The sequence below is a fragment of the Urocitellus parryii genome, unplaced genomic scaffold, assembly GCF_045843805.1.
Source record: "Urocitellus parryii isolate mUroPar1 unplaced genomic scaffold, mUroPar1.hap1 Scaffold_173, whole genome shotgun sequence".
NCBI lineage: Eukaryota > Metazoa > Chordata > Mammalia > Rodentia > Sciuridae > Urocitellus > Urocitellus parryii.
The window spans coordinates 154,062-172,875 of record NW_027552206.1 but is presented as its reverse complement, the minus strand read 5'-3'; the positions used below and the strand labels follow the sequence as shown (position 1 = coordinate 172,875).

The 18,814-nt window shown below is 38.0% G+C and overlaps 1 protein-coding gene across 1 annotated transcript in view; it reads right to left on the bottom strand.

Moving 5' to 3' along the window:
* LOC144251731 (broad substrate specificity ATP-binding cassette transporter ABCG2-like) overlaps nt 1-18,265 on the bottom strand; it is a 108,188-nt gene extending 89,923 nt beyond the window's left edge. The window contains exons 1-3 of the mRNA XM_077794494.1: nt 18,075-18,265; nt 13,588-13,647; nt 12,885-12,999 (exon numbers count right to left, since the gene is read on the bottom strand). Coding sequence (XP_077650620.1) covers nt 12,885-12,999; nt 13,588-13,647; nt 18,075-18,265 — 366 coding nt within the window. The remainder of the gene's footprint in view (nt 1-12,884; nt 13,000-13,587; nt 13,648-18,074) is intronic.
* Between the last annotated feature and the right edge of the window lie 549 nt (nt 18,266-18,814).

The window sequence follows — 18,814 nt, the reverse complement described above, 5'->3', positions numbered from 1 at the left end:
AGGTAAAATGAACTGTGAAGGCTGTAACCTAATCAGTCCATCATAGTTGGAATGGAATGTCTGAGTAGTAACTGTGGTCATTTGGGATGTGGTGGAAACAGACGGGTCACTGGGGAGCATGCCCTGACAGGGTTGATCTTCCTGGGGTCCCTGCTTCCTGAACACTCCATGTGCTTCCTCATATTGGGCCCAGAACAATAGTCAGTCCTCTATGAGACTTCTGAAGCTGTGAGTCCCAAATAAATTATTCCTCCTGGAAGTTATTTTGTCTGACATTTTTGTCACAGAAACACAGACACTGACTAAAACAGTAGATAAGATTTATTTTGGCTCATAGATTCAGAGGTTTCAGTCCATGGTCTCCTGGCTACGTCATTTTGGGCCTGAGGTGAGGTGGAACATCATGGCAGGAGGGCATGATAAAGCAGAGCTGCTCATCTTAACCTTGTGGCAGCCAGGAAGCAGAGAGGGCAAGGAAGCAGCCAGAGAGAAGATGAACTGTTCCAGGGCACCCCTTACCCCAGTGACTTACTTCTTCCAACTAGGCCTCACCTCCTACAGTTTCTCCACCTCCCAATACTCTCAATCAATAAATCAATACATGAGGTCAGATGATCCAGCCACATTCCAAGAGCCCTATCTCTGAACACTGCTGCTTATGGGGCTAGGCCTTCAACACGTGAGTCTTTGGGGGACATTTCATATCCAAACCATAACACTGGTTCAGTTGACTCTCTATATCTCAAATAGAATGGGAAATGACAAATAAATGGAAGGATGGGTAGATGATGAAATAATCCTGTTGGAGTCCATATCAGAACCAGATTGTTCTCGTATAATAATTTTACAGCATAATTAGAAGAATCTGTTAGTTACCTGAACTATCCAGGTCTGGAGATGGATGACCCACCAAACTTCTGAATGAACGCCAGGTGATGACTGTAAAATGATGACCAAATGGAGTAACATCTGAGATCTCCTTCCTGAATAAGCTCCTCTTGTTCTGATCCTTTGAGAATCTATCCAGTTCAGATCTAGTTTCTTCATATAGAGAGGATTTGGCATAAAAACCAGCTAATGTTTCTATTATTGACTCTTTTCTACTCAAAGGCACTTGCGTCTTGTTGGCTTTGGAATAAAAGTGGATAACAGGTCACAAATTACTGCCTCATTATTAACAGATTACTACTGGTTTCACCAGTTTTTCTTTTTCCTCTTATTTTGTATAACTCCTAACTTGAGTACAAAAAAAATTAGCATACTCATTCATAAATTAAATAAAAATACCCACAGCACTCACTGACAACAAAATCTATGTGTTCAGCACACTGTTGTGTAAGTTCACAAGGACATGCTTTAATGAGCTGCTGCATTACCAAACCTCAACCAACTCAATTGGGCAAAAATATGGATATGTAAGAGATACACATACCTTCCTGGTCTTCTGACTCTTTATTGTACCAGTAATGACACCCATGAAGAATTCCGCAGGGCTGATATAGCTATCACAGAAGTAACCCAGAAAAGAAGACACCCCAAAATTTCCACACTACTAAAAGTGCTATACAGTTTTAATGCAATTCCTATTAAAATTCTAATGAAATTCTTCATAGAATTAGAAAAAGTGATTATGAAATTCATTTGGAAAAATAAAAGGCCCAAAATAACCAAAGCAAATCTTAATAAGAAAAGTGAAGCAGGAAGCATCACAATACTAGACCTTAAATTTTGTTAGAGAGCTATAGTAACAAAAATGGTATGCTATTGGCACCAAAACAGACCTGAAGACCAATGGAACAGAACAGAAGACTTAGAGACAAGCCCACATAAATACAGTTATCTCACACTAGACAAAGGTGCCATAACAATATATCAGAAAAAGACAGCCTCCTCAACAAAAATTATTGGGAAAATTGGAAACTATATTCAGCAGAATGAAATTGAACCTATATCTCACTCTGCAAAAGAATTAACACAAATTGGATCAAGGACCTAGGGATTAGACCAGAGACCTTGAACCTACTAGAAGAAAATGGAGGCCCACCTCTCCATCATGTTGGCTTAGAAGCCAACTTCCTCAAAAAGACTCCCAAAGCACAAGAAGTAAAAGTAAAAAATCAATAAATGGGATGATATCAATCTGAAAAATCTATTCACAGTAAAAGTAACAACAGTGTGAAAAGAGAGCCTACAGAATGGGAGAAATCTTTGCCACCTGCACCTCAGATAGAGCACTAATCTTCAGGATATATAAAGAACTCAGAAAACTTAGCACCAAAAAACCAAATAACCCAATCAATAAATGGGCAAAGAATCTAAACAGACACTTCACAGAAGAAGAAATATAAACGGTCAACAAATACATGAAAATTGTTAAACATCTTCAGCAATTGGATAAATGCATATTAAAACTACACTGAGATTTCATTGTACGCCTGTCAAAATGGTAATTATCAAGAATATAAGTAACAAGCCAGGAGAGGTGGTGCACGCCTGTAATCCTAGTGGCTGGGGAAGCTGAGGTAGGAGTATTGCAAGTTCAAAGCCAGCCTCAGCAAAAGCAATACACTAAGCAAGTCAGTGAGACCCTGTCTCTAAATAAAATAAAAAATAGTGCTGGGGATGTGACTCAGTGGTCTAGTGCCTCTGAGTTCAATCCCTGGTACCCACCCCCCCAAAAAGCAGAATATAAGTAATAAAATATATTGGCAAGGATGAGGGGCAAGAGGTACACTCATACATTGCTGGTGGGACTGCAAATTAGTGCAACCACTATGGAAAACAGTATGGAGATTCCTCAGAAAACTTGGAATGGAACCACCATTTGACCAAGCTATCCCACTCCTCGGTTTATTCCCAAGGACTGAAAGTCAGCATACTATAGTGACATGGTAACATCAATGTTTATAGCAGCTCAATTCACAGAAGCTAAGCTCTGGAACCAACCTGGATATCCTTCAACAGATGAATGGATAAAGAAAATGTGCTATATATACACCATGGAATATTACTCAGCCATAAAAAGAATAACATTATGCCTTTTGCTAATAAATGGGTGGATCTGGAGACTATTATGCTAATTGAAATAAACTAATCCTCAATACCAAAATGTTTATGTTATGTTATGTTATCTTTGTTATGCAGATGCTAAACAATAAGAGGTGGGGGAGGGAAGAATAGAAGTTTATTGGATTAGACAAAGGGGAATAAAGGGAAGGGCAGAAGATGGAAATAGAAAGACAGTAGAATGAGTTGAAAATAACTTTCTTATACTCATGTCTGCATACACAACCAGTGAAATTCCACATTATTTACAACTGCAAGAATCCTAATTAGAATATTTTATACTCAAAGTATGTATAATATTGTCAAAATGTACTCTACTGTCATGTGTATCTAAAAGAACAATCTTTAAAAAGTTAATACAGAAAGAAAGGAAGATAAGAAGAAACCCCCCAAAACTCACCCTAGGTCTTAGAAAATAGAGAGGACTCACTAAGCCTGATGGAGGTGAGATACTGACTCAATAATTTCTTCCTTATCTTCTTGTTCTCTTTTTCCATCACTAATATATCCTGTGTTTTTATTTATTCAGTCACACAATATTTCAACAAATCTGTTTCCAGTAAATAAAAAAGCATATTTCAAAACATTCTTGAATTCTTTAGAACATCTTACACTAGTCCTTACTTCTCATAAATCTTTAAATCCCAAGTGGCTATCAATATGCTCTGGTGCTTCTCAGTACTTCCTCAAAAATCTAAATATAGATCCAAGAAAAAAATACTGAGTATGTGTGTATTGTGCAGCCTGAATTCATCTAGAGAATGTTGGGATAGCAGTATAATTTTTATCAGCAGAGATTGCTTCACAACCTACTAATATCAGAGATTGAAATGATCATCTCTCAAGCTGCTATAATTCCAAAGAGACAACAAATTTACAGAGCAGCATTATCAAGAAAACATGACCAGCACAGCACACCTGAGCTCTCACCTCAACTTCCTGTGGCACAATCATCTAAACTGGCCTGAACTCTGACTCTTTAGTTCATCTTCCCTGGGTTCCCCAGACTTACCTGTATTTGGTTATTTTTTAAATGACAGAGATTTAATTAAAATAAATTTTAAAAAAGAGAATGATTAATTACAACTTTATTTGGAGTCATGCAGAAACATCTATAATCATATCCAAAACCTCTAAAATGAAGCAGATAGATAAGCCATTAAAAAAATCAACAATACTTCAATCTGAAATATACAGAACCAGGCAACCTGGAAATATTGGCCCGTTAATGTCAGATTCAGAAAGAGCCATTCTTTTTAGTAATAGTCAGTCAAAAGAATTACAATCTTCATCTTCAATCTAATGCAATCTAATGCAGCAGTATCTCTATGAACCCCCAGGAAGGCAGAGCACATCACCTGTCAGGGGAAGCTCTGGGAAACCACAATCTGTTACATGGTCAAAAAAGCAATGATTGGGGCTGGGGATATGGCTCAAGTGGTAGCGTACTCGCCTAGCAAGTGTGAGGCACTGGGTTTGATTCTCAGCACCACATAGAAACAAAATAAAGATATTGTGTTCACCTAAAACTAAAAAAATAAATATTAAATAAAAGCAATGATTTGAGACTTTTAAAATGTTCAACTGACAAAATAACTAGCTGTGAGTCAATTACTAAACTGTCATGGAAAGTTCACCATAACTGGGAAGAGAACAGACAAAATTCCTTGAGAAACACTTATACACACATACAAACACACACACACACACACACACACACACACACACCATGCATACTCAAATAGGAGGAGAGAAATCTAAACAACAAGCAAGTACTGCAAAATGAAGAAAATTCTGGCACCAAACTGATCAAAATATTTCAGAGTGGTAAAAATCCAGTTAGGTCTATGCAAGGTCTAAAGCACTCTTGCTGACCCCTCGGGTCTCCCCAGGAGTCTATGAAGGAAGGATCTAGTACATGAAGAGGTCAACGACACCTGCTCATTCGAAGTACTCCAAAGTCTTCTTTGCAGGACCATGATACATTAATCTTCCTGAGACCAATAAGGTGAGGCTGTCAAACAGCTGGAAGATGGAATATGAAGGCTGATGAATGGTGAAGATGATTATTCATCCCTGCTTTGAAATGCTAAGTGAAAAAGGGAAAATAATGTGTCATTAAACATATGAACTTGAAACTTCTTGGGAAATTATTTTATTCTTACTAGTAGAACATTATCCTCTCAGTTCAACTTGATTTTCTCTTACAAACTTCTCATTTCAACTTATATAGTTGGTAAGTGGTAACCTAAATTCAATGCTTTTATTAAAAAGACTAAAGATTCTTAAAATTTGGTGCACCAAAAATCTAGAATTGGCTAGAATTTTAGTGAAAATGCAGACTCCTAAATAGTCTTCCCAGACAGTGAATTATAATCACAGGAGGTGTGTATAGGGAGTCTATATTATTAATAAGCATCACAGATTATCTCTAAGTACACTCATTTTGAGGACTAGTTATTGACTAAGGATTAAAAGAATATCATATAACTAATTCTCATTGATCCTTGCAAAATTCTGGCTCATTAGGAATTGATTTTCACTCTTCTGTCCTGTTAATATATTATTACTAAGCACGCAAGACTGTCTTTGCTAAATGCTTTAGAGTTAGACTAATTTCCACTTACACATGTTGTTATAAGGCAGTTATATTATTATTATTATTATTATTATTATTATTATTATTATTATTATTTTCATCTTTTTACAGGTAAGGCTTAAAGGTCAAGCAACTGACCCAGGACTCACAGTTACTAATGGGGCAAGCTTGAGATCTGAGCTCTGATCTAATGCTAAGCTAGGAACACTTCTAAACTATCCTTTATAGAAGTTATTACTTATGGGTAGAAGACACAAAGGCCACAATCACTATTCAAAACAGTTATTTAAAATATTTTAAGAGAGGAATCACTTTAATTTAAAAATTTTATAAGCACCTTATGCATCTAGGAATATATCCAAGGATGTTCTGACTCAAAGAGAAACACGAGATAGGAATCTCTGATTTGAATATGATGTGGATTAGAAATAACTAATGGCTCCTTGTAAACAAAAAAGAGAGTTACAACCCTATCTGAAAAAGATAAAAGTAGAATATTGAAAGTCCCAATAGGAGTGAAATAAGAAGAGATACTCACAGTGAAACAACAAGGTGAACAAAGTGTGAAGTGGACAGGTCTACTCTTGAGACTACAAGAAGCAGTTCAGCGTGACACAACAAACAGTGTTTATGTGAGTGCTTTTGTTGTTGTTGGTGCTGTACTGGGTGAAGAAGATAACTAAAGTGGGCAGCAAAAGCCCATGAAGAACCCTTCACTTAGAAACTGGAACTTTAGTTTAAAGGACATAAAGAGTTGGGAAAGGACTGGAGGATGGAAATGGGATTGCCTCGGATCCATACCACTCAAAGTGTGCTCTGAGGACTGGCTGCATCACTGTCAGTGTTTACTCTTCAAAACTCCTGAATTTTGAACCCTTCCAGAGACCAGGATCAGCATTTCAACCAGACCCCAGGTGATGAACGTGCACAGCACTGTTTGGGAGATCAGAGATCATGCAGAGATCAGAGCTCTCTGCATGAGGAAGGATGCCTGTGTGCTAAGCAGAGCAAACCACAAAGAAAATGTCTATGAATCTAAATATCATACATGGGTTCTGTAATGGGGCCTGAACTCTGGACCCATAACTGGGCATCTTCACTTTTATGTGCAAATGACATTTTAAACTTCAGGTGTTTAAACCCATAGATATCTTTCCTTCTGCTGTTTCCTCTCTTCTAGCATAAAGACTCGGTTATAAGGTTATGGGCATCAGAGAAAGCAAGGTCGTGACAAAGAAGGGAAGCCATGAAGGTGGAGTGTGTGGCAGCTGACAAAAAAAAAAAAAAAAAAAAAAATGGGCCAGAGAGATTCCAGGGGTGATGGACAAAAGGGAGTGACCAGAACTACCTGGTGGCTGGTTCCAGTAAACAATTGAAGTATTCACTGAGCAAATAAGTAAACACTTTGAGATAATGGGAACCAAATCTCTCCTTGTTCGAAATCACTTATAAACATAAAAATGGCAAAGACTAAAAATAAGACAGAGGTGTTAGATTGAAATCAGAAATAGTATTATGAATTCATGGGCTTTTCAATATACACACTAACAGAAACAACTAGAGTTATAGATCTATGTTCGTGCATGTATTTTTATAGAAAAAAAAATAGATAGGGACTGGGGATGTAGTTCATTAATACAGTGGGTAATTAACATACACAGGGCTTTGAGTGATATCTCCAGCACTGGAAACACAAACAAACAATATATATATATATATATATATATATATATATATATATATATATATATATATATAATCTCAGTCTCACATACAAAGGCCCACATGACATGTTGGTAATCAATATATTTCTAAGTAAAATGTGAAATTATATTTATATTATATATGTGTGTGTGTACATATACAACAAACACATTATACATGTACTTCTCAGTTTACTAAGGACCTAGAAGCAATGCCACTCTAGGATCAGTGAGCACACTGAGCAACCAGATATTGATCTCTAAATATTAACTACACCAGAATGAACCAGGGCGCCGGGAAGAAACTGTTTACTCAGGAAATGTACAAGAGAAGCCTAAAGCAGCATAGTGACCACAACGTAAATTATTATAAAAGAATCATTCTGAACATATGAAAATACCAAAGCCACATTGAAGAATTTTCCACTTGTCAAATCAAGGCATAAGAGCTAGTTGTATTCCCTCAGAAAATGCTAATCATTACTCAGGGTAAAAATAGTAATTTCAGAGCAGAGATGTCCAGCAGACACCACCACCATCAGATGATGGAGGCTGCTTCCACCTTCAGGGGGCACATTCCCAGGTGTGTTGCACTGAGAACTCAGCATCCTTTCATGCCTGAGTCAGCTCATGCAACACCCACTGGATGCTCCCAGCAGAGAGTCGTACCATGAACTGTTTCAGATTGGAAGAAGAAAGGAAAAGTGTGTTTCTGGAGAGGATCTTGAGGCAGAATGTAAACTGAGACAGTAGGGAGGATTGGTGAAATTTGAGGAGCCCTGGATTAGAACCTGGCAAAGCCATGCTTATTGACTGGGGAGTGCAGACACAATAGTGTGTCCTATCTGATTGGAGTCTGCAGTAAGGTGTATTTGGGGTAAACAGGCATGGGTAGAAAAAAAGGAAGCATCAGAGAGGGAAGGAGAGGCTGCAGATACAGTGAACTGTGACAGCGGGGAATCCAGGTGAGAGGAGTAGGATTTCAGTTGTATTGTTCTTGGAGACTTTCTATCAGTTGGAAATATGTTTCTTTATTTTTAAAGATGAGATATCTAAGTTTCAACTATTGAAAATTTTCCTATAAATGTTCCTTCACACTTTTTTTTTCTTGAAGGAAATGTCATTTCTTTAATTTCATTCTTCCATACCTTCATGCTCCAAAGCTCAGCAGTTTGTCTCAATCCTCCCATCTCAACTCAATCCTGAGCTGATCCTGTTGGTTCCCTTGAAAACAGACCCAGAAAACATCCACTTCTCACCATGACCCTCTTAGTCAAAGCCCCATCATCCTCCAACAGATCCTTCTTGGGGCCCTCTCTCACTCTCGCTCTACTGCACAGCCTTTGCTCTGCTCTAAAACTCTCAAAACTTCCTGTGTGCTCCAGGGACAGGAAAAGCCATACTTCTTACATGGTCTATGCAATCTGCCACCTGCCCAACTCCACCTCACATCCTAATCTACCTGTGAGGGGCTGAACTGCATACTCCCCAAACTCAGGTATTGAAACCCTATCTCCCAGTGCTTCTGAATGTGGCCACATTGGACACAGCACCTTCAAAGAGGTTATTAAGGTTAAATGTGGTCTTTGAAAGTTGTCATCTGCCTTTCCAATTAGGAGCAAATTAGGACAAAGACACACAAGGTAGCTGACAGCCATCTACAAGCCAAGGAGAGAGGCCAGGGAAGAAACAATCCTGAGGATGCATCCACCTCAAATTTCTGCCTCTAGAGCCATAAGTAAATTAATTTTTGTTGTTAAGCCCCCAGCCAACCTCTGCTACTCTTAGTTTCTGGGTGTGTCCCTCTGGCTTCTCTCATGTTCCACACACATCAGACATGCTCTGCCTCAGGGCCACTGCCTGCTTCTTTCAACCAGAAGTCTTTCTGAATTTACAGCACATCTGACTCTCTCCCAGCTCATATGTCACATGCTTGTGGTCTTCCCTGACCCTGCTGTTATTTTAAAAAGTTTCCCATTCTCACCATGGCCTTCTTTCCCTGTGCTAATGTTTCATATTTCTTGAACCATTTCTTGTTTATTCATTGTATCTCACAAACCAAGAAGGAACTTTTTTTTTTAGCTTCTGAACTCCTGCACCAAGAATACCAGGTACATAGAAGTGATCAGAGAATAAATAAATGGAAAAACAAAAACAAAAACAAAGCAATGTTGTCATAGCATTTACCTTTTCAGGAGTTTAATGACCTTATATGCTGTGTTCCAGTCTAAACCAATTGTGGGCTCATCCAGGAACAAGATAGAAGGATCAAGGATCAGCTCCATTCCTATACTAGTCACTTTTCTTAATTCTTTAGATTCCACCTAAAATACAAATTATTATCATCATCCACACAAATGAACATGGTCATTGTCATTTGGTGAATTAACCTGTACCATTCCTCATAGAAATATGTTATCTTATTATGCTGATTATTCTGTATATCAAGTAAATGACACCTGGGAGAAGGAGGAGATTTCTCAGTTTACCATATGCATAAGCTGAGGCCCAGTGCAGAGTTGTCAAGTGACTGCACCTGATATGAAGCTCAGGCTTTTAATAGTCTTGTATGTTCCTTACTGAGTCAAGTATTTAGTTTTAATAAGGTACAACACTAAAGAATATGACTCTGACAAAAGGAAATACCTATAAAGATAGGAGAGGAAAAGGAAACTACTCATATTGATCTAACCACCTCCCATTGACACACCACCTCCATAACATGATCCCAAGTAGATTGATAAGAAGAGAGTCAACTTGGAGCCAGGAGTGTATGCTTTATATTATGCCATTTTAGCATATCTTCAATTTCATAATTTTTTCCCAAAATGATGCTTTCTACACTTTAACTTACCTTAGAATTCCTGATTCATCTTTTCAGAAAAATCCAGAAAAGTGGATATTCCACTGGGCAACTGGCCCAATCTTTATAACAGTAAATGAGGGGGGAGAGGAGAAAGAAAGTTTTGGGGGCTTAGGAAGTAGGAAACAGATCCAGGATTTGGAGTCTCCAAACACATCATAATCAAATGCTACTCATGGCCCTGGATTAGGTACTATTAACAAATAAAGAATAGAAGATAATTGGGTACATATATCAAAGTGTCATATACATTTATAAACATCCACAATGAAATGTATTATAATAGATTATATAATTATTGTATAATTATTATAAACTAATAAAAAATTCTTGAGTATAAATATGAACTTTATGCTTAAAAATTTTAAAGTGCTACACAAATACATGATATTACCACTACTATCACTCTAGTTAATTTTACATAGCTCCCTAAATAGATAAAAAATTTAAAAAACCTTCAAAAATATACTAAAAATGTAATTGCTGGGCATGTAGGAAACCTTTGCCTACAGGAGACTTTACTTGAAGTTTTCTTCTACTTTAAGTAGCAAATTATGACCAATGACATGAAGTCTTATGATATTCAGCTTTTGAGAAGGTAGTCAGTACTGAACAGAGATTAATTTGCAAACAAAAAAGTCAACAAGATATTGAATATCAAATGTCTTTCCTATTTTTTCATCTTCCCTTTACATCCATGTTTATTTACAACCTTTAAAACAAAAAATATTTTTTAAGGTTAAGAAAAGCATAATAATTGTGAAATTTAAAAATCATTTTTATTAAATCTTCATTAATCATTAATCTAAAGCAATTGTCTATTGTATCTTTAATAATACAAATGATTGTGAAAAAGAGATGGACTTCAAACAGTTGATGATACAGAAACATTTTTCAGTTTGTTCATTGATAATGGTTTTGGTAAGGTAAGGAAATGTGCTTATGTAACAAAAGGTAAACAAATGAAAAATCCAAAGGAATGGTATTATTAATTATATAGTGACAGTAATTATTAGGTAATCAATCATATCATTTGAATAATCAGGCTATAGTTATACATTTATGTCATGCTTAAATACCATAAAAAGCTAAAAAAATCATTTGAATCAATTTATTTATAAGATTCTAAGAAGCCAACAGCTGCCTTTATATGAGTATCAGTCCCCTAAATGAATCACTGGGGACTGATTTAGAACAACCATATTCCATGCTTTTCTAATTATGTCAAAAGTAATCAGAGTGTTATCTATAACTAAAAGAACACATGAAAAAAGAATCCTTAGATTCTTGTCACTTATCAAATCCAGAAGTGTATTTCAAAAACCATGCAAAAATGTCCCCCAGAAGATGAAAGGGAGAAGAGCAGCTAAAAGAGGAAAGAGAAGAAAAGTCAGTGCAAACATATCAAATGATCTGTTTCTTTTTTTTAAAGAGAGAGAGAGAGAGAGAGAGAGAGAGAGAGAGAGAGAGAGAGAGAGAGAGAGAATTTTTTAATATTTATTTTTTGTAGTTATTGGCAGACACAACATCTTTGTTTGTATGTGGTGCTGTTTCTTAACAATGAGGGTGGGAGAACCATGGAAAAGGCCATTTAGGGCTCTCTCCACATAGCCCACTCTCCATCCCCAGGATTACACCATAGTTGAGATTGTTTCTTCACTTAATTTACTGCTTCAAAATAGGAATCTGGTCACTTTTCTCATCACTACAAAAAATAGCCAGTTTTGACCACACACACCTTAGGAAACTACTTGGGGCTGAGGATGTAGCTCAAGTGCTTGCCTTACATGCCCAAGGCCATGGGTTCAATTCCCAGCATCACACACACACACACACACACACACACACACACACACAAAATCTAAACTTTAGGAAACTTCTGATTAAGGTCACATTGCCCACAGAGGGAAGTCCTCTTTACTGGTTTTGATTTTCATATTGCCTTGGAATATGCCACTTCACTCAGATTTAACTCTGTAAGGACCTTGTAGATCCTTATTTTTTTACACAGGATAGTCATAGTTCTTGGAAGCTGAAGAGAAGCTGAGAACCACAAGTTTTCCACCACTGTCAAGGTGGCCAACATGACGTCATCCTGAAGGCAAATGCCATTTCAATAAAAAAACACTGATTTTTTTTTTTTGTCAGACCATTACTCCAGTGAATGTAAGTTAATGCACAAAAATAACTAACCCAAGAAAAATTTCTAGGTAATGGTGAACTTTCAACTCTAAACATTTCAGTGACTCTACACAGAGCTTCAGAGCCCAGGGAATAATTTTCCTTCCCTATCTGCACACCCAGATGGAATACAGGTGATTGTGATGACTTCTAAAAACTTCCAGAATGCTTTGTATGAGGATTTCATGGAGGCTTCTTTTAGGATAAAAAGAATGGTGAAGGAAGGGCAAAAAGGACAATAGTAGAACCTTTTGGAAATCTAGAATTGCTATCACTGCCTACAGGTTCATATTCCAGGTTTTTTCTGCCTCTACTTTTAACTCCTCCCTTGGTCTTAAAGGAGATTATGTAAAGGTTGTGTAAAGAAAGTTGGTTCTGAGCATGTTCAATTGGAAGCATGCTAAACTATAAGCCAAGGCTCTTCCTAAACAGAAACAGGGGATATCTAAAAGGAAAACCCACTAATACTTACCTGTAACACATATCCTGAATTACATTGGAAATTGGCCTCCTCAGGTACTCCATGTACCCAGACATCTCCAGATAAACCCCTGGGATCTTTCCTTGCAGCTAAGACATCTAGCAACCTATAATAGGACATATTTGTTGTGAGTTTTCCTTCCTACAAAGGCCACATCTCTCACCTATTCTGAATTCAAATTCTGTTCATGTTAGAAAATGAACTAGTCAGAAAGTTCTGTGCTTTAATGTGTGTGTGTACATGCACACACAAAAATCCTTTATTTCCTTTTCATTATGTGCTATAAGAAAGCCCCAAAACAGTAAAGCAAGACATTACTGGCTTATCTAGTATAACCCTTTCAAATGACCCTCACCTGGATGGACCCAATCCAGGCAGTAGGCACATTTATCTCTGATGTATGCCTTCACTGAGACCTTCAGCTCCTTTTCTACCCTTTTAATAGTATTTCCTTATCTTTCTTCCTCATTAGCTCATAACATGGCCAACTGCTATTTGCTAATGATCTTATTATGCTCTGTTTGTAACACCAAATTTAATAAGACTATCTGATCCTAAGATTAAAGCTAGTTCAAATACAAGTTATCCTCAAGACCTAGGATCAGACAGGACATGAACAGAAAATGCATGTGATTTGTAAAAGCACACTGAAACAGGACCAAAAAGACTTATTTACACTTTCTTTTGTACTCACAAAGATTTGCTTCCACTTGAGGGTCCCATGATGGCATTAAGGCCAGGTTTCATGACCCCACTGTAAACACAAAAACATACTGATGTATTATTTCACTTTTTAAAGAGTTCTATTGTTGTGGGGACAAAGAAGGCAAGGCACCGAAGTTAGCAGAAAAGTTTTATTTGGCTGCAGCCAGGTTCAGAGGGCATAGCTTTTGCTGTAATCAATTAATCCCCTGAACCCTGAGTTCAGGGAGTTTCAGAGTTTTATACCTAGTGTGTAAGGGGAGGAGCTCAGAAGTTCACATAAAAGCAGCTTTTTCTTTCACTGTTCTGGGCAAATTAACTCTTCAAGGACAACACCTGAGAAGGGGAGAGCTTCTTCTCCCCTTTCTTTCCTCCCCCTGCCAGCTGTTACCCATGGAGCCCATTTGTAACTTATCTTAAAAATGTAGACATCTCCATGAAGCCCAGCTCAAGGCCAGAGGCCTTGTTTGAATATTTCTTCAAAATATTATACTGGATATACTTGTGAAAAACAAGTAAGGGAGTGTCCAGCACCTGGAGTGCTGGTATCTTCTCAGCCAGTGGCCAAGTAAACAGGGCAACACAAAAATAGGAAGTTAATCTACATTAGACTCTTTCTCAGAGACTCTTTTGCTAATAGTCCTAAAATCAGCCAGGTTAAGAGTGCTTTTCTGTGGAGAAAGGAGGTGCTACTTCACTATGGTTTAAGGTCTGCATTCATTGAAGGCTGATGAAATTGCAGACAGATAACAAGCATTACAGCTCAAAGAAAAACATCATTAATTAAAAGTCTAGCATACATAGGATATCAATCACTAGTCAGGAACTATAAGAAAAATACCTTAGAGCTCTAAAAATTCTTTTCACTTATTCTTGAAACTACTAATCCCTTTTGGGAAATGACACATTCCATGTCCACAGTCCATGAAATAATTAGCTAATTCTCTTGGATAATCTCCATGACTCTTACTCTTCTTAAAATAGTTTCTGAATAATGTTTGATGATCAGCCTCTTCAAATCCTGCTTCTCAGTCAAGTTACACACAATTAATGAGCTAATGATTTGTAGACTATCAGCAGTAGTGTTCTTACTTTTAAAATGTATTCAGAACAAAAATCAACATATCGTAAGTAGCATCTGTGATAATAAAAGCAAATGTGACTCCATTTTGTTTTGTGACTCCATTCTGTAAAACAACAATGCTGAGTACAAGGGTCATGACTGGGGCAAGATGTTCTTTTCCTTTTGCTGTAGAAGCCTTTAAGAACAGGGAACTACCTAATGGGACATTGTTTCTGTAACTAGGGTGATTAGGCTAACTGTGATTGATTAGGCTTCCTGCTGTTTGACTGCACTCTCTGGCTTTTGTAACCTGGCTTGCTTGCATTGGCTAGACAACCCCCCCCCCCAGCATTTCTTTTGCAGTGTTCAGGCTTATCAGGAGCGCCCTTGCAATAGTTCGGGGCTGATCAGGGGAACAGCTTTATGTTCTGGTCAGCCGCCACCGGTGTGCTTCAATAAAGGCTTGATTCAATTATATATGAGTGGTCTGGAAGTCAATTTATGAAACCCCGGGATGAACCTTTAACTATAACAATCAAAGCCTGGAACAAAGCACTCCAGAGTATAAGAAGCTATCACCTGTTCTTTACATTTGAGAAAAATATCTTACCAATTAACAAAGCAAAGCACACACCATGATAGATGATTTACTGCTTTGTTCAGTTTCTGATAAATGGACTGGAAATTGCTCTGCATCCTTCTAGCATGGATGTCCTTTAGGGATGCACAGGAACAGAACAGATACAAGTATGTTTCAATTAAATTAAGTGTGTCCATGAGGGTAGGGAACACTCAGAGTAGAAGGAGGTGTAGCAGTATAGACTGTGTTAAGACCCAAGATAAAGTCAGAGTAGCAGTATAGACTGTGTTAGGAGCCAAGATAAAGTCAAATGAGCTGAATTTAGTCCTAAATAAAAGAGGTAAAATTACCAAGAGGAACCAAATGGAGGGAGAGACCTAAAGGCAGGAACACTGCAGGTGCACAGAAATGATGAAACAGCGGTCTGACTTCACCCATTCATAGCTCTGGTGTCTATGCCAGTCTCTCTTCAGAATTGCTGTGTACATCAAGATGTGTTGTTTTACAGTGAAATCAGTCTTTATTCTAAGCACAAGCTCAAAGCCACAGCTATGCTTCCTCATATACTGATTCCCAGGGATGTGTTCCAGCACATCTGCCCCACAGCACTCATATCCATTAGGATTTTGGCATTCATGGCCTGGGACACCTGATCTGTGTCACAATGATACTAGGGCTGCTGGGGACTGGGGTGAAATGTGATTTTCACTTTGCTCATTGACTGAGGAGGATCTCATTCAATCACTGGACTACCATAATGAGGATGTGGTAAACCAGGAATAGGCTGTAACACAGAAAAATCTTACTCTTGTGGTAACCTTCCTCTGCCAGTGTAAAGACATGCTAGTGACTGGGTATGTCTGGGGGTATAGGTCAGTGTTAGAATATAGGTCAGTGTTAGAGTGGGTAATTAGCATGCATGAAGTCTCAGGTTCAATAATTAGCAACCCTCCAAATTCAAAATGCTTGGGTAAACACTCAAAGTGCATTTTTCTACAGTTACATTTTTTTTTATTATTTTTTTTTATTAACCCAGCAACTGCTTCTAAAATGAGCAGAAACAAAACTTATTATTTTCTATTGCCTAGAAAACTCCCCAGGTTTTTAAGAAATGAACTCAAGGAAGGAACAAGACATCCTGAATGACTCAGCCAGAAATTGAATATGAATGTATTAAGACAAAACATTTCACAGTACTGCTGTTTGGCTTTCTCTAACACTTAAATCCCAGTGTTATAGCAAACAGTGGTAGGGGTAGAATCCTAAATGCCACAGTTCCAATGTGGAACAGTGGCTAATTCCACATCCATTCAGGCAACACAATCATGACCTGCCTATTCTGCATGGTCTAGGACATGGGCTAGTGGTGAGAATAAATCAAGCAGACCTGACAAAGTCCCAGACCCCTGAAGTACACATTCTAGTCCAGAGATAAGCACCCTACAGCTTGTCACTTATTTTCTATTTTCACAAACACTGGGATTGGACAGAGCCATGCTCATTGGTTTAAGTAGAGTCTAGAGCTGCTTTCATGCTACAATGACAGTTAAGTCCATCAACTATGGTCCACCATTCTTGGTTTCCCCATCCTCTCTCCACCTTTTTCTAGCCCCTCACAAGCCACACCCACCTTATTTTCTCCTTTACAGCATGTGCCTGGAGAACTCTTCCCTCATACTCTAAACCGGCGCCAACCAGACTGTGTCTTACTGTTACCACTTCTCCCTCCTGCTCCCCACCATTACACACAGCACACTGAATCCCAAATACTAAGTACACGACATAAAAGACACCTAAATAACACCTGTTGGATCTATTACATTTTACTGAATAAAGGTCCACTCTTTGGTATTGTTTTGTTTATGGTCAGAAGAGGTAAATGTCATTCCTGGGGCATAGTCAACCTACATAAACGCGTGCGCGCACGCATGCACACACACACACACGCACACACAATTTTCATTTTCTCAGTCTCCATGCACCTGGCTCTCCAAAGAAATGTGAGGGGCTTCTGCTCTGTGTCTGAATATTTCTATCAATCATAGCAAACAATGCAGGGAAACTGCTCTAGTTTTCTGAATCTCACTAGACTACAAGATTTCCAAGAACAGAGGGCATATCTCTGTCACTAGCATCTTGTATAGCACCAGGCATCTACTAGGCAATGTCTAAAATGTATAAAAGAGGCAGAACACCCTCACTTCTTGAGAAACCAGGATACAGGCTATGCTCCCTTCTCCCCGCCAGGAGAGGTCTGAGTTACTATTTTTTAAATAAAACATGCTTTTGTTTCCTCGGCGTGCTTCTCTAATGTTATACTTCAACATTTGAGGAAGTGGAACTCATCATTGATAACTCGTGGTATCACTACCTAAAATGTGTCTGTCTCAGAAAGCACATTGGAGTAGTGAAATAAAAACATGTTCTATTTCATTGTTTGGAAAAATTAGGGTTACAATTATATCCCGACAATCAAAAAGCAATAAACTATACCACCAGGCCTTTTTTCCAACAAAATACAAGGCTTATCTATGAAAAACCAAATGGCATTTTAATTGTTCAGTTTCTCAAAGAAAGATTGATGCCCAGGGTATAACCACTTTTAGGAATTTTTTTTTTCATTTCAGTTCCTTTCAAAGCTAAACACATACTTAACAAGTGATCCAATCATTTCAGTCCTAGTTTAGCCCCAAAGAAATGAAAGCATTTATCAATATATCTGTATAATCTAAATCTTAAAAATAAATATTCATAGCAATTTATTGGTAATATCCCAAACCTGGAAGTTCCCTATAGTTCAATAAAGTGGTCCTTTAAAAAAAGTTCATGCACATACTTGACATCTGATAGTTTCTGTTTCTCAGTTGTTTTCTGATTAAACAGAAAGCCTCTCTTATCTTTTACATAATAACAGATGCTGTGAAAACTTAACACAGGCCCTTTCTGGTCACTGGTGGTCGTCCCAGGTTGGTCATCAGAGTTTCTTTGTGACATGTGGATTAAAACCAGGTCATTGTTGGAAGACATCTGGAGAGTTCTGTATTTCTGTAGGAAAAAAAAAAAGCAATAGTAAGTTGATAGTGCAGGGAAATGAGATTTTAAACATCAGATAACAACACATGAACACTGTATGTGTTCTTAGTCACTGGTGTGGTCGATAGTCACTCTGCTACCTCAGTCGCAGGGAGTAGAGACAGGGAGTCAACACACTGACAATGGGAGCTGGTGAGAGCTGGCAGGTGACAACTTCAGTTAACCTCCAGGCAAGCTAATTTATTTTTGGAATGCATACAGTTGTTATAGGATTCAGGTAGGGTGTGCCTGCCAACCACACATAAGCAACTTAACATCTATAAGCCAATCATCTTATGCCTAATGTAACCACACTATGAGGAAGCACTAAATATTGCTGTCATGATGGAAGGCAGTCTGGAAGGGTCTTTGTTCCTATGGGAGGGGGACTTTATGAATTGGGGGGTTTTATGCCCTGAAGCATCTGACCCTCAGTTTCCTGACCTGGTAGTCTGATAGCTTGGCAATGCTGACCACAAGTGCTGAGGATGTGGTTTCACAGAC